This window comes from Lonchura striata, chromosome 9 (genome assembly GCF_050655825.1).
Source record: "Lonchura striata isolate lonStrDom1 chromosome 9, ASM5065582v1, whole genome shotgun sequence".
Lineage (NCBI taxonomy): Eukaryota > Metazoa > Chordata > Aves > Passeriformes > Estrildidae > Lonchura > Lonchura striata.
The window spans coordinates 23,016,133-23,031,702 of record NC_140711.1 but is presented as its reverse complement, the minus strand read 5'-3'; the positions used below and the strand labels follow the sequence as shown (position 1 = coordinate 23,031,702).

General features: G+C 63.3%; 1 protein-coding gene across 3 annotated transcripts; it reads left to right on the top strand.

Moving 5' to 3' along the window:
• Positions 1-3,825: 3,825 nt before the first annotated feature.
• On the top strand, positions 3,826-13,850 carry CHRD (chordin). 3 transcript variants are annotated; one of them, XM_085587934.1, is made up of 24 exons: positions 3,826-3,973; positions 5,970-6,252; positions 6,587-6,690; positions 7,208-7,334; positions 7,728-7,865; positions 7,942-8,059; positions 8,930-9,026; positions 9,132-9,273; positions 9,353-9,493; positions 9,958-10,040; positions 10,128-10,275; positions 10,373-10,479; positions 10,564-10,680; positions 10,768-10,924; positions 11,014-11,255; positions 11,342-11,455; positions 11,682-11,894; positions 11,977-12,070; positions 12,181-12,237; positions 12,336-12,439; positions 12,586-12,688; positions 12,792-12,946; positions 13,112-13,205; positions 13,367-13,850. In XM_085587934.1, the coding sequence occupies exons 2-24, from the start codon at positions 6,123-6,125 to the stop codon at positions 13,432-13,434; spliced, it is 2,853 nt and encodes a 950-aa protein (XP_085444060.1). In that variant the 5' UTR covers positions 3,826-3,973; positions 5,970-6,122; the 3' UTR covers positions 13,435-13,850. The 3 variants fall into 3 exon arrangements, with proteins under 3 accessions (XP_085444060.1, XP_085444059.1, XP_085444061.1); XM_085587933.1 differs by lacking the exon at positions 13,367-13,850 and having other exon boundaries at positions 13,112-13,348; XM_085587935.1 differs by lacking the exons at positions 3,826-3,973; positions 13,367-13,850 and having other exon boundaries at positions 6,074-6,252; positions 13,112-13,348.
• The last annotated feature ends 1,720 nt before the right edge of the window (positions 13,851-15,570 follow it).

Below are 15,570 nucleotides of genomic sequence, written 5' to 3'. Positions count from 1 at the left end.
TGCAGGGACGAGACTGGCAGCACCGGCTCGCCTGGGCACATCTGGCAGCAAAGGGACCCGTGAGCACCGGGGTCAAACACCTCCAGGCTTCCCGCACGGCCGTGGCCCTTTTCTGCGGACGTGACAAGCTGCAATCACGACCATCAACACCCTCAGCCCCTCTGCCAGCGCTGGCCTCAGGCCCGCTGCCGTCCCCATGCCAGTCCCTGCCATGGCCCCACCATGTCCATTCCCTGTCCCTCCCTGGGTGCAAAGTTATTTGCGATGCCAGGCTGGAGAGCTGCAGTGCCCTGCATTCCTTCTTGATTAGGCAAACAAACCCACCAGGGGAAACTGGAGAGCATCTGGAAACTGGAGGTCTAATGGATCCCCATGGCCAGCCTAAGGTACCCACAATAGTCCCTTTACTCCAAAATATTCTTTACAACAATGCCAGAAGCTGGCAGGCAGCATGAGCCTGTGCCCGTGGGCAGCCTGGTATTCCTCTGCTGGAAAGGGCAATGCCAGCTTGTGCTGCCCATGCCGGGGGGGCAGAGGAGGATGTGGGGGGGAGCTCCTGCTTCTGGCCCCAGCCCAATCCCACGGATGTTGCGTGCTGTAGAGGGACAGAGTACGGGGGCAGTGAGTGTGGCACAGGGACCCCAGAGCGACACGGGGGCTCCGGCCAGGCAGCCCGGGCTCTGGCAGGGGACAGGAAGCCAGGCGGGGGCCGCGGGGCTGCACAGCTGGCCGGATCCCGGTGCCAAGATTCCCACCTCTCCTTACAGGGTGCAAAGTGCTGGGAATCCGACTGCAGGGACAGCCGTTCGCACCCACTTTGCCAAGGTGCTGAAGACAGCAGGAGGTGCCAGGAGTCAGGGAAGGGGGGAGGAAGAGGAGGAAGACGCCGGGGTGGGGGGGAGAATGTGGTTCGGTGACACAGCTGCTGTCCCCGCAGGCCACCCAGATGTGCTCAGTGGGCACCCCCAGGATGTCAGTGCTAGCATGGGAAGCAAACCTGGCCTTCCAGGGACAGGGAGGGGGTCCTAGCCCCCTTTGAAGCCCCCATAAAAGGGTCTGGCATAAAGGAAAGAGAAAGTCAAAGGAACAAAGAGAGCGGCTAATCCCGGCGTGAGCAAACAGCCCCGTTTGCTCAGGACACAGCTGGCTCCGGGGCCAGGGAAAGGAGCTCAGCGGGGCTCTACGGGTGCCAGGCAGCGGCGGACCCTCTACCCGGGCTGCCCCTCCCCGAGCACGGGCAGTCCCCGGGAGCAGGGTCCCTCCTGGACCCTCCGGGCTTTTTTGCTACATATGCAAATTGCCAATAAACATCCATGGGCAAATCCTGCTCCCCGCGCAGCCTGGTCCTTGCGCTGCTCGCAGACAGCCGTCCCACGAGAACACGCAGGCTGCCGGGTAAACGGACCTGCAAGGGGCACCTTGGTCCGGGTGCAGCAGCCTGGGGCTGAAGGATGGCAGGTTTTACCTTTCCCAGTTTTCAGCAAGCCACATGCTGCCCAGAACCCCGGCACAAAGCCCTCGGTGCTGCCCAGAGGATGTCCATGGGCAAACCCTCCTTGCCTTGGACACGGGCACCTAATGCCAGTGGCTCTGCTGGCATCTAGGGCGATTCCACTGTGCATCCTCTAGCATCGGGCTTCTCAGCCAAGCTTCCCACTCCAATGGGGCACACGGAGTGTGCTTGGAGGGCACCTCGTCCCTCTGGAGTGTGCTGGGAGGGCACCTCGTCCCTCCACCTCCATCCCATGGAGAGGAGAAGGGGTTAATGCCAGGCAGTCGAGCCGCAGGTGGGCGCAAGAATGAAATTCCTTCTCGCTGTCCTGCGAAGTCTGGGCACAAATATTTGCCTGCATGTCCGGTGGGGAGGGGGGAGACCACCATCGCTTCTGGGAGCTTGCTAATCCCCGTGCCAAACAAGGCCCCCACATGCCCCACATGCCCCCCGTCTTCCTCCTCCTGGGGTCACCCTGCAAAGCCTTTGAGGAGGGAACATTTGGGGTCAGGGGGACACCAGCACCTTTAGGTGCTCCTGTGAGCAGGGAGCTCTATGGGCTTGACGAGGCACTCAGAACATGTATCTTGTTCAGGAACACTGCCAGGCTCTGTTTGACATGGCCAATGAGACTCTTTTGGGGTTTCCATTCTGCTCCCCGAGCTGTGGCCACCACAGCAGGATGAGATGAAGGCGAGAGCCCCAGCCATCCCCACCATGTCAGCAACACACCCTCCATAATAAATTCCATGCATTCACAGGCAGAAAATAACCAACTTCCCCCGCTCCATTGCCCCCCAAACTGCATCCCCCTTCCCTACCTACTACCCCCAAAACTCCCTGCATCCCCAGACCCCCCTGGCCTTCATCTGGGATGGCCCAGCCCTGCAAGTCGCCTACCAGTTGTGCAAATATTGCCGGAATGGCTGTAATCCCTGTGTCCAACGTGAATTATGAGATATTTCCACCCATTACGACAGCTCCCCCCACCCCACCGCGTGTGTGTGAGGCCGGGGGGATTAGACACGGCACAAGCCACGCTCGGCACAAAGCTTTGGGGAGGCTGAAGGCTCTCTGCATCCCACAGCGGGGCAGGGCAGTTGAGGGAGGCTTTTCTGGAGAGAGGGGGTGCCCCACATGCTTTCTTGTCTTCAGGCTTAGGCCTGGAGGGGGTGTTGGGATGCCCAGAAGGCAGTGGGAGGCTGCAAGAAGGGGGGCCCATGGCATGCAGTTTCACCACAGACCCCATCCCTTGGGAGCAGAGGCTCCTTCCTGTCGCCCCGAGCCGGGCTCATGTTCAAAGTCGCGAGCAGGCAGCAGCTAATGAGGGCAGACAATGGGAGCTGCTGGGGCAGAGCTCGGGTGAGGGCCTGCTGGGACACCCCCATGCCGGGCATGGCACAGCCCTGGCACCACGATCCTCTGGAGTACTCCATGGGACCCTCGCCACTGAGCAGGACACATGCCCGCAAAGCCCCTGCAGAGCTACAGGCTGTTCTGTAGGGCATAGCTGGGGCACCCCACCTGTGCTTTGCTGGGACAGGAGACACCCCATAGGTCCATCACCCCCCAGCCAGTGGGAAGAAGCCAGTGCCCGCCCTGGGAAGAGGTGGTGGAGGGGTGAAGGTGCCTGGCTTGAGGCTGCCCATGGCCAGCTGTCTCCATCGTGGTGCAGCTCCAGCTGCCTGCAGCTGGCAGCCCCATTGGGGATGTGCCAGTGCCAGGGCCAGCTCTGGAGCCTCAGAGGTGCCTTTGTGCAGGGCATTGCTCCTCACACACAAGTGCAGGCACTGGGAAGCAGCTGGTGGGACCAGGACCTTTACCAGCACTGCCCTTGGCTGGCACCATCCCCTCTCCAAGAGCACAGGGACCCCCAAGGCTCTCTGCCTATTGATGAGGGCACCCCTTAGCATTTCCAGGGGCAGGCTATGGATGAGGGAAGCGCAGGCACAGCTGGAGCATTCATTTCCTCCCTGCCCACGTGCCCCCACTGCAGTGGCCATGCCCCCCTCCCTGGGCAGGGATGCCCAGCACCGTCCTGACCTGACAGGCTCCATGCCAGCATCCCACCCTGCTCCCAGCCTGGCAGTGCCTGCAGCCCCTCTCTCCCTCACGCTGCCACCCCGTGCCTCGGGGCTGCAGCCAGGCAGGTTCCCCGTCTCTTTCCTTTCCCCGGGAAAGGGGAGGGAGCTTCCCTCATCTCTTCCCCGTGTCCCGCAGACGAGCCAGGAGACTGTGACGAGCTCTGGGTGCACAGAGCCAGCACCGGATTCCTGGCATCGGCGGGACAGCTGGGAGCCATCGCCCGCCTCCTCCCTGCTCAGCGCCGCTCACGTCCCGCCGTCCCCAGAGCCGCCGCTGCGCTGCAGCGGGCACCGTGCAGCGACGCTGGCACAGCCACCCAGACCCCAACCCCTCCCTGCCCTCCGCGCCGCCGGATCCCCAGGCAGCGGGGACGTCGGGAGAGAGGACAGGGGACAGGTCAGTGACACCGCTGGGGACCGCGGGGAGGGCACAGGGCCGAGGGGTGCCATGCTGCCCGTCGTGGTCGCAGCAGCGTGTCAGGGACAGCCGCGCCCGGGGGATGCCCGAGGTCCTGGCAGTGTCCCAGTCCTGGGGATGCCAGCGGGCTGTCCTGCTGGGGTAAGCCCAGCTACTCTTCGCTGCCGTCTGCCAGCTCCTGCCACTGGCCAGGTCCCCGGCAAGGCCAAGCCCCCTGTCCCCCTGCCCTCCCCAGGAGAGGTGTCACGCCGCGTGGAGACATGTGCCAGACCAGGGCAGGGAATGGGATGGCGCAGCCATGGATAAGCTGGGGACGGGCAGCCCCATGCTGGCTCTGGGGTGCGGGGCGGTGGGCTGCAGCCCCCCCAGCTGCTCGCTGGGCTGCCGGGAGGCGCAGGAGGAGCTTTCTGGGGAGGCAGGGGCCTGTTGTGCTCCAGCTGTGCCGTGTTTCCCTAGCTACACGGCGCAGCTGGCCGGGTGTTTGCACCGCCCGGAGTTGATTTTGGCAGCCCCGCGCTTCCCTCTCCTCCCCTCCCCACCCGCCTTCCCCCTGCCGGGCGCCCGCCTGCCACGCACCCACCACCCTCATTCAGCCTCTCCCTGCCACTGTCGGTGGGGGTGGCAACAGGGACATGGGTGACACAAAGTGCCCCCACTCCTCATCCCCTCCCCCTCCCCTAAATTCATGCCTCAGTTTCCCCAGATGGATGATGCTTTATCCAATCTTTTCCATGCGTGCCTACTCACTGCCAACTGCTGCCACCCTTGCCAGCCCAGGTGTGGCTGAAGAATAGGACTAGTGCTGGGTGTTGCTCTCACAGCATCCCCCCTCCAGATGCTCCTTCCCTTCCTGGACAAGGGAACCCAAGGGTTCCTGTTCCCTGCAGCCCCTGTCACTGGTGGGCAGGGGCCCAGGGTCCCATTCTGGAGCCTTGCTCTGCCCAGGGTGGGCAGCAGCTGGAGAAATTTAGGAATGTGGAAGGCACAAGCTGGAGGGGGTTGGTTGTGCCTTTGCAGAGAGCAGTGTGGACTGGGGGAGGGGGCTGGCTGTTTCGGGAGCCCATGCTCAGGGGTGCTGAGTGGATGGATGAAGGGCTGGCTGCAGGGGAACAGCGGATGGACAGTGCCTTGCAGGGTTTGAGAGCAGACTGGGTGGATGGAGCAGTCCCCAGGATGTCTCATGCCTGAGGGGCAGGGGGCAGTGAGCTCTGGAAGAGCTCATGACTGAAGGTGGACTGTGTGGATGTGGGGACTCCAGGATGCTCTGTGCCCAGGAGATGCCCCATGCCAGGAAGAGCCCACAGACTGAGGGGACCGGCAGCTGAATGTGTGTGCCCTGTAAACGCCTTATTCCCGAGAAGTGGAGACTCCTGTGGGGATCCTACCCTGAAGAGGGGAATGTGAATGGGGGTATACCTGGGATGTCCAATGCTCAAGAGCACCCCAAGCTCTGTGGAAGGTGTGTGGATGGTGGTGGTGGTGTCTCCACAGCGCCTTATATCCCAGAGGGTTCTGTGTGAATTGGGAGGGGATATCCCCAGGATGCCAAAAACCTGAGGGTACCCGATGCTCTGAGGGAGGGTTATATCATAGAATCGTATCATGGACTGGTCTGGGCTGCAAAGGACCGCAAACATCATCTAGTTCCAACCTCCATCCCTCAGGATTGCCCATGCCCTGAGGCTGGCGTGTGAGTAAGGATGCTCTGCACTCGGGGGAGCCGCATACCCGCGGAGAAGGCGAGCAATGAATGGGGGGGTCCCCAGGACATCCCGAGTGCGGGGGTACCCCTGCCTGGCGGGGCAGCAGCGTGCTCCGGTGTCGCAGGACGGGACAGGACAGGACGTCCCGTGCCAGGCGAGGGCGGCGGGGCCGGAGCCCGGGGATATGTGGGGGGGTCGGAGCGCGGCGGGGGGCGCATCCCCCCCGGCCGGCCGCTGCCTGCGCCTCATTAGCGGGGCCTTTGTTTGCACAGGGCTCGCAGCTCCCGCTTGCCCATGCCGCCGCCTATAAAGCGGAGCCGGAGCCGGCAGCCGGGCAGAGGCGGCGGCAGCGCCCGGCAGCGCCCGGCCCCCCCTCCCCGCCGCCGCCTCCGGTCCCGGTCCGCCCGCCCCGGCCGGCCGGCACCATGCGCGCCGCCGCGCTGCTGCTGCTCGCCCTGCTCCCGCTCCGGCCCCTGCCCGGCCGCGCCGCCCGCCCCAAGCTCGCCCTGCCCATCCGGCCCGACACGGACCCGCTGCCCCCCGGCGGGGCGGCAGGTAGGAGCCCCCTGCCCCGCACCCTTCCTTCCCCCGCTCCGCGCACCCCCGGTCCCGTACAAGCCGCTGCCGCACCCCCCGTCACGCATTCCGCGTCGGGCACCCCCTCCCTGCCACCCGCACCCCCGTCCGTGCATCGCATGCCTGCACCCCCTGCTCTGGCACCCCGCGTCCCGCCCCGGGCCCCCCGGCTGGCCGGGACCGGCACCGGGACCGGCACCGGGAGCGCGGCGGGCGGCGGGGCGGTGCCGGCCGGTCCGGGGCTGCGGCAGGGGGGTGCCCGCGGCCCGGAGGTGACTGGGGACGGCGGTGGGTGGTGGTGGGGTCTCCGCAGGCTGCGCCTTCGGCGGGCACTTCTATGCTCTGGAGGAGACGTGGCACCCGGACCTGGGGGAGCCCTTCGGGGTGATGCGCTGCGTTATCTGTCACTGTGAGCCGGTGAGTGCCCCCACACACCCCTTTCCCTGGGAGACCCCCCCAGGACCTGGATCTGCTGGGGAGGGGGCTGGCAAGGAGGGAGTTCCACCCTTCAGTTCAATACACTCCTCTCATTCCCATGGAAGAGGGAAGCGGGATCCCTTCAGCCAGCCGGACACCTGGATGTTCTCCCCCGCGGCAGGGGGGAGGAGAAGGGGGGTTTAAAGGATCAGGCTTCATTCTTCCTCCCCCTCCTCGGGGATGGCCTCCGGGCCCCTTCCTCCCTCCCTCCGAGCAGCTCCCCGAGGCTGGGGCTGGCGGGGCCACGCACAGCTGGTCAGGAGCCCGGGGGCTGTGGGGAGGGGGCCCTGCTTTGGCTGCTGTACAGGCATCTGGGGACTGTGCAAGGTGTCCAGGGTTCCAGATGGAATAATATGGGGGAAGCCATGCTGTGCTGGGAGGGCATGACTTGGCACACCTAGAAATGGCCTGGCACACCTTGGCACGGTTTTCTTGGGGTCTTCTTGGCCCCCCACAGCAGAGGAACCACCGGGGAAAGCCTGTGGGGAAAGTGAACTGCAAGAACATGAAGCAGGACTGCCCCGTGCCTACCTGTCCCCGGGCCACGCTGCTGCCTGGACACTGCTGTCACACCTGCCCCAAAGGTGAGGAGAATGGGTGCTTCTCTGCAGGGAGCCCCCACCAGTCCCCCAGGATCCCCTCCTGGCCTGGGAAAGGGGGCATCACACACGCCCCTGAAAAGGGCTGGTCAATTTGTTATGAAAGTAACCAGTGCCCATGATATGATGGGCAGGAGAAAGCCCTGATGGGAACAGCCTGAAAGGAGTTCAGGGAAGGCACACAGGGCTAAATGCCCTGCCTGACCATGTGCCTGTGCACAGCCTGCCCCAGCTAAGAACCCCATAGTGATTCACAGGGCACATCTTGGTCTATCTCAAAAGGGGTGATTTATTATTATCCCCCACCCCAAACTCTTGGGCACAAGCAGCCTGATGTGATGATCTCCTCCTGTGTCCACCCCATGCCAACCTTGCCAGGCCCCCCAGAGAAGAGCCCTGCACTCCGCTTTGACACCTTCGAGTACTTCCAGGACAAGGAGGATGACTTGGACAAGCCCTACAATGACCGCTCCTACCTCAGCTCTGAGGGCCTGGCTCGCGATGACGCCCGCACAGGTGAGCCACCCCCCCAGACAGCAGCAGTGTGGGGCACCCCCAGTGCTCCCCCTCAGCAGCAGCATCTCCTCCCCAGAGTTTGTGGCCTTGCTGACGAGTGGCCCAGAGCCGTGGCACCCCACGTCCAGCGCCGTGGCCAAGGCTCGCTTCACCCTGCTGCGCTCCTCCCTGCTCTTCTCCATCAGCTACGAGCGGTGAGTCCTGCCCCCTGTGCCCTCTCCAGCCTGGCACAGCAGGAAAAGGAGGGAGATGCAACAGTGCTCATGCCTCGGTTTCCTTTCTGATATGGTGCCACAGCCTTGCGCTGACAGAGTGAGAGATTTGGAGAAGGGGGGGCAGTGTGCTGGGCTCCAGCCTAGGTCAGCAGCCAGAATTTCGGCACACCCACAGTGTCGGCCCAACCTCACCCATTTGCCTCCAGGTCTGGACTGGAAACAAATGGGAACAGTTCCAGGGCTCCCGTGGGTGCAGCTGGCAGAACTGCTGTGCCACCCTGCAGGCTCTGCTGGAGGGCAGTGCCTTGGCACTGCTGCCAGGCTTCCCCATGCTTGCCATGCCCTCCCCGGATGCCCGCCAGCAGCAGAGCCTCTCCTCTCCCTCCCTCCTTCCCGCTCCAGTTTCTTCTGCTCTTCCTCGCTTCCAGGCCCCTTTGCATAGTAAAGTGGTGACTAATTTCCAGCTCTGACAGGGAGAGCCAAGCAGAGTTGAAAATGCTCCTTATTTACAGCCTCAGCACTCAGCTCCCCGCAGGTCCTGCCGTGGTGCCTTTCCCGGCAGAGACCCTCATCCTGCTTTGTGCCGGTTAGACACCGCTCCAGGATAGGGGAGCCCAGAGAACCCATGCCAAGCTGGCATTTGGCAGGACAGCAGTGTTGGGCTAGTCCTGGAATGGGCGGGCAGAGCCTAGCACTTGGCATCCCAGGACAGCGTCTTCCTTCTCCTGCCCACCCCAAACCCCCGGTGACCCCTGCATGCCCTCTGCGATGCACGCCTGTGCCCGGTGCTGAGTGAGGGGGAGGGAAGGGCAGGTACGCGGCCCCTGCTCACCCCCGACACGCTCGCAGGCTGGGCCGGCCGAGCCGGGTGCGTTTCAGTGGCCCCGAGGGTACCGTGCTGTTTGAACACCCCGTGCAGAAGAGCGCTGCCCCCGAGGATGGCATGGTGAGAGGGGCTGGGAGGGCAGGGGGCACGGCACCCCTTCCAGCCCCTGCCGGGCGTGTGGTGCCCCCCCAGCCACCACCCAGCCCTTCCGTTCATCACCCGCAGCTCTGTGGAATGTGGAGGATGGTGTCCAAAGCCAACGTCCAGCTGCTGCGGGGGGAACAGCTCCGTGTGTCCCTCATCACCCGGGCACAGCCCTCCGGAGAGGTCCACGGGCACATCCTCAAGCACCGGGCACTCTTTGCAGGTGAGTCCAGCTCCCGCATGCACACCCAGTGGGTGCCCACCGGAATGTCCCTCATGTCCCTGATCCTGTTCCTGCACAGAGACATTCGGTGCCATCCTGACCTCGTCGAACCCCTTGCACTTGGGTGCTGGGGGCATGGCCATGCTGACACTGAGCGACACAGAGAACAACCTGCACTTCATCCTCATGGCCCGGGGACTGCTGGAGCCTGGAGCAAGAGGTGAGGGTGGGCAGGGAAGGGGAGGGAGGCACTGCCCAGAGGGGGCTGCGTAGACCTGAAGGAGTGCATGGCATGTCTGCGGCTCAGGATCTGTGGGGTGAGGATGGGTGGCTGGGCTGGGTGTGGGGCTCAGGGTGGGTATAAGGGCTGTGTGTCCAGTGGGGTGGAGGGTGAGGGGTGCATACAGTGTGTTATGTGATTTGGAGTGTGCTCCTATGCAGGGGGCTGGGGGTACTGCAGAGTATATGGGGTGTGAGGGTCAATGTGCAAGAAGGATAGGTTTGCATTGTGGGTTTGCAAGGATTCAGGACATGCTGGAGGGAATGATGAGGGTCCAGGCACACAGGAGCAGACAACTGGCAAGAAAGTGCCAGGGGTTTGGAGGTGGCAGGCACAGAGGTGTAGGTTTGACAGTGGTTGCAGACACCAGGTCCAGTGGGTCCTCTCCCCTCTGCCATGTCCAGAATCTCCGTGGGTCCCACTGAGGGTCCGCATCCTGCACCAGGGCCAGACGCTACGGGAGGTCCACGCCAACATCACTGTGGAGGTAAAGCGTTTTCTTCCCCCACGTGTCCTGGCAGCCACGGTGCCCAGAGCACCAGGGCTGATCCATGGCACTCTACACCCCTGCTAGGACCCCGACTTTGCGGAGGTGCTGAGCGATCTGTCTGCCCAGGAGCTGCAGTGGCTGGTGCAGGGGCAGCTCCGCATCGTGGCTGAGACGGAGGGCCGGCATGCACGCCAGCTGGCTGGCACCATCACCACCCGCCGCAGCTGTGACAGTGAGCACAGGGCAGGCACGCTGGGGTGCAGGGGGATGGCTGTGCTCACCCCCGTGCCAATCTCACCCACCCTTGTGCCTCTCTCCCCGGACTGAAGCCATCCAAAGTGTGCTATGCGGAGCAGACGCTTTGCTGTCGACCAAGACCGGGGCTGTGGGCTCAGCCAAACTGGCGCTGCATGAGAACGGCACCCTGGAGTACCAGGTGAGTGGTGGGCACCCGTTTCCCTCTCGAGGGTCCCGGGTGTATCTGCCACCCTGACACTGTCCTTTGGCACCCCACCCACAGGTGCAGGTGGTGGGCACTGCCAGTGAGGTGGTGGGCATCACACTGGAGACCAAACCCCGACGGAAAAGCAAGAGGAACATCCTGTTTGACATGACACCCAGCTACAAGGATGGGCAGGTGAGCACTAGTCGATGCTGGGAGGGATGGCATGGGGACTTTGGGTGAGTCCCTGTCCCAATCTGCATGGTCTCCCACGGGTGGCAGGCCTGGGGTACCTGGCAGAGCCCCAGCGCTCGCGATGCCCACATGCTTCTACAAAATGAGCTCTTCCTCAACGTGGCCACCAAAGACTGGGCAGAGGGTGAACTGCGGGGCCAAATCATCTCCCTGCCCTACAGTGGACTGCTCGCCCGCTACACAGGTACCAGGGACACGCAGGGTGGTAATGGGGGGCAGTGGGGCAGCCTCCCACACACCCCCCACACCTTCCCTGTCCCTGTCTGTGCGCAGAGATGCCCGTGGCACTGGCAGGGCAGCTGGTGTCCCCCCCGGTGCACAGTGGCGCTGGGGGACATGCCTGGCTCTCACTGGATGAGCACTGCCACCTGCACTACGAGATCTCAGTGGCGGGGCTGGGACGCCCAAGCGATGGCACAGTCAGTGCCCACATCCACGGGGTGGCTGAGCTGGGGGAGATGGGCACCCGCCCCCACCAGCACAAGCGCCTGCTCAAGGGCTTCTACAGCACTGAGGTGAGGTGGGCACCGGGTCAGGGCACCACACAGCAGGGGCTGGGCCAGACTTTATCCCCACCCTGGTGCCCCTCTTGCCACGACAGGCTCAGGGGGTGGTGAAGGACCTGGATGCCGACCTGCTGCAGCACCTGGCCCAGGGCACTGCTTTCCTGCAAGTCAGCACCAAAGCACACCCCAACGGGGAGATGCGGGGACGGGTAGGTCCTCATCGGGCAGGGCACCCCTACCCACCCCCACTGCTGCCTGTGGCTGGGTGGCACTGCCTGGAGCAGGCTGGAAGGGCACAGGATGGCTCTGTTACCAGGTCCCAGCGGTACAGCCTGATGCGTTTTGTGGTCATGGGTGGTCCCTTCACCAGCTTGACCATGGAAGGCAGCCAGGCATGGGCACGGGAAGTGACATCCTGCTCATTGCCCCCTCCAGGTGCACATTCCTAACCACTGCCAGGCAGGAGGGACCCGCCTGGCCCCAGGAGAGTCCCTGGGGCAGGCTGAGCTCTCTGAGAGTACCAAGACCAGGGACCTGGAGCAGCTGAAGAAGGACCCCAACTCCTGCTTCTTTGAGGGTCAGCACCGGGCACATGGCACCCGCTGGGCACCTGACTATGACAAGAAGTGCTCTATCTGCAGTTGCCAGGTATGAGCTGGGGGTTGTGCTGAAGGGGCAGCACCCATCAGTAATGCCTCTCTCTAATGAGGCCCATCTCTGCTGTCTCCAGAAACGCACAGTGATCTGCGACCCCATCTTGTGCCAGCCCCTCAACTGTACCCACCAGGTGCACCCCGAAGAGCTGTGCTGCCCCATCTGTGAAGGTACCTGAGGGGTGGCTGGCGGGGCTCCTTGTGAAAACAAGGTGGAGGTCCCTTTCAGAGACTTTGCTGGCACCGTGTGCACCCTCTCATGGCCTTCCTCTTCCTTGTAGAGAAGAAGACAGAGCAGGAAGAGCTGAAGCTGGAGCGGGCACGGGACAGCAGTGAGGGTGGGTCCTTGTGGGCATGGGCTGAGGGGTCAGCTCTGCAAAGGCTGAGTCACGAGGGCTGTGACTTCCTCTTCTTCTTCCTCTTCTTCCTCTTCCAGGCTGCTACTTCGATGGCGACAAGACATGGCGAGGCTCTGGCACTCGCTGGCATCCCGTCGTGCCCCCGTTTGGCCTCATCAAATGTGCCATTTGTACCTGCAAGGTGGGTGTGGGTTCCAGACTTGCTCCCTAACCTGGTCTGGCCCCTGTGGGTGCCCTCAGTTCCCAGGCACTGTATCTGAGGCTCAAAGGAGGGCATGGGGAGCTGGCTGCCCTGTGCCCCCCGTGATCCCTGTGCCCTCCCTTCAGGGCACCACAGGTGAAGTGCACTGCGAGAAGGTGCAGTGCCCACGGCTCACCTGCACCAACCCCATACGTGCCAGCCCCTCTGACTGCTGCAAGCAGTGCCCAGGTACCTGCACCCCTCTCCTGCCCTCCATTCTCCCTGCACAGCTCCTGTGTGCCCCCCTTGGCAACGCCACAGGTGGGCATCCTCCCAGTGCCCTTTCCTGCAGCCCCAGAGAAGAGTGTCCCGGAGCTGGCTGACTCCATGCAGGCAGATGCACCGCGGGCATGCCGCTTCGGGCGTCGCTGGTACCTCAACAACGAGAGCTGGCACCCCTCTGTGCCCCCCTTTGGAGAAATGAAGTGTATCCTGTGCTGGTGTGTGGTGAGTGTGCCGGCCTAGGGCAGCACCAGGGGAAGGCAAGGTGCCACTGTGCCAGTCCCCAGGGCTTTGGGAATGGGTGGCAGAGCAGCACCCTGGACACTCACCGCACCCTGAGGAGCTGCTGTTCCCCCTCCCTGGTGCTCAGCTCCTCTTTCTGCTCCTCAGTCGGGGGAGACGCACTGCCAGCGCCAGGAGTGCCCCCCATCTGCCTGCAACAGCCCTGCCACGAGGGACAACCCCTGCTGTGCCAAGTGCCGTGGTGAGTGCAGTGCTCTCATAGGCATCACTGCCCAAATACTCTGTGGCAGTCCCTGCACCTCCCAGTCTCCTTGCTGCTGAGCCAGGGCTGGCACAACCACCCCAAACGCCCTCCTGGCACCCCCTCTGCCCATCTCTCATCCCCACGTTTCCCCCCCTCAGCCCTTGATGCCCCCTCAGATGCACGGGAGAAGGTCCAGGATGCCAAGGTGGAGTCACGGAGCCACTGAGCAGTGAGGGCTGCCCAGAGCAGGGCAAGCACGCAGCGACGCTGGGTGGCATGGGGGGCCCCCACTGCTTACTGCCCCTGCCCGTGCAGGGCGGGGGGCACAGAGGAGCACAGTGGGGTGCACACGGCCTGGCCCCCAGCCTGGGCACCCCATCTCAGCACGACTGCAATGCCAGGACTGCCCTACCCGCTTGTGCCAGTGGGCAGTGGCCAGGCTCATGGAGGCTGGGGCACCCGCTGCCCTGCCACTCCAAGCCCCCCTGGCCGGTGGGCATCGTGCCCATGTTGTACATAGTGTAAAGTCCTTCTGGCCCTTGTTTACTGCACCCACCCTGTCTCGGCCGGGTTTCTCACATAATTTATGGTGCCAGCGGATGGAGGTCAAGATGTATTTATTAAAACCAGAGCTATTGCCCACCTGGTTCCTGTCTCTTCCTAGCAGCAGCAGGCACAGGGCTGTGCCCCTGCATCCCAAGGGGAACTTGCAGGCCTTGGCATTGCTGGGGTCGGGGATATTGGGGTGTGAAAGCCAGTGCCAGGACGAGACACTCCTATGGGCTGTGGGGTGGCACTGGAGAAGACCAGAGCAGTGTACAGTGCCCACAGTTGGAGCCACAATGCCAACCTCTGCCCATGGTGGAGGCTGCCAACATAGTGATTGGTGATGGTGCCTGCTAGCACAGGGATGGCAGGACTCTGTTCCCCACACCTTCATGGTGGCAAAAAGAGCCCAGCCTGGGTCCCCAATCCATGCCACCCATGGAGCCCTTGTCCTACAGCACCCACAACCAGCCACGTGCCCAGGGCTGGGCACAGACACCCATGGCTGTGCACGGCAGACCCCTGTGCGTGCTCTGGGGCAGCACAGCCCCAGTAACCAAGTAGAGCTGCACTGGGCTAAGGCCCCGTGGGGCCTGTGGGAGACCCAATGCTGCCACCTGCCCTTTGATCCCTAACGCAGAGGACTGAGGGATCTCTGGGACCATTTGTACTGTGCTGGTGTACACTGGGATGACTGGGACATTCAGAGCTATACTGGAACAGTGCCAGAGCTGTAGGCAAAGTAACACCAGGCTCTGTTGGGATAGCAGCAAGGGATGGTGGCACAACCACAACACTGTAGTGGGACAATGTTAGCCTACACTGGGGCTGCACCCAGGGTGACACTAGGCTAGACTGGAGTAGTGGTACAGCAATAGAAGCATGGCACTGGGCCACACTGGGACTGAGGACTGCATGCTAAGCTGGGTGTCCTGCCCTGCACCCACAGCCACGCAGGCACCTGTGCCAGCAGGGTGGCAGCACCTGTGGTGGTCTTGCACTATGCTGGTGGCCCACGGCCAGGCACACTGGTGGCAGTGGGCAGAGCATGTGTCCTGGCACAGGGCTTCCCCTCCGGATGAACATCCCTGCTGCCACGGGGCAGTGCCAGGAGCTGACGAGCAAGAGGGAGCTCCGTGCCCGGGAATACAATGAGCGGGCAACCCATTCTATCACCTCCCTGCCTCAAACTGGTTCATGTCGGGCAATGAACCCTCCCAGACTGGCACAAGAGATATCCCAGCCCCCAGCCCAGCCATCGTCACCTACCCTTGAGGGTGCCAGTGTCAAACCAGAGGGTGGTACCTGGGCAGTGAGAACTAGCCCGTTCCTGATCCCGCAGCATCAGCCCAGTAGTGCCACAGTTCTGGCTTTCCCTGCACCCAGTTCCTGCCATAAAAGTGCCATCCTGTGCCCTGGGGAGGAGGGTGAGCGTGGCTCTGCCAGCTGCCTCAGTCGCCCCTGAGCCCGTGGCGGTGGTGAGGCAGAGGTCCCGGCAGCCAGCCTGCCATGCCGGAGCGCCTTCCCCAAGGATTGCCAGTGCCAAGATCAGCCCGTGTGCCTCTCTGGAGAGGACTGAGCCTCTACTGCCCAGCGGGTTCAGCAAGGAAGAGTGGAGCCCACCTGTCTCGCTGCAGGCTGACAGTCCCGGGACACTGAACAGCATCACGGTAAGGATGAGCTCCCTGACAGCTTTGCGTGGTGAAGTGCCCACAGTGCCAAGGTGCCCTGCCTTCCTTGGGCATTGACAGGTGCCCTCGTGCCTTTCATGACAAAGACAGACCTCAGGCACTCTGCCCCCACTGATCTGTCCCGC

Bases quoted from the DNA above. Each gene is read 5' to 3' on its own strand.
- CHRD (XM_085587933.1), top strand. From the start codon at position 6,123: ATGCGCGCCGCCGCGCTGCTGCTGCTCGCCCTGCTCCCGCTCCGGCCC. The intron at 10,480-10,563 runs GTGAGTGGTGGG...CCCCACCCACAG, and splicing joins ACGGCACCCTGGAGTACCAG to GTGCAGGTGGTGGGCACTGC. The intron at 12,238-12,335 runs GTGGGTCCTTGT...TTCCTCTTCCAG, and splicing joins GGCACGGGACAGCAGTGAGG to GCTGCTACTTCGATGGCGAC.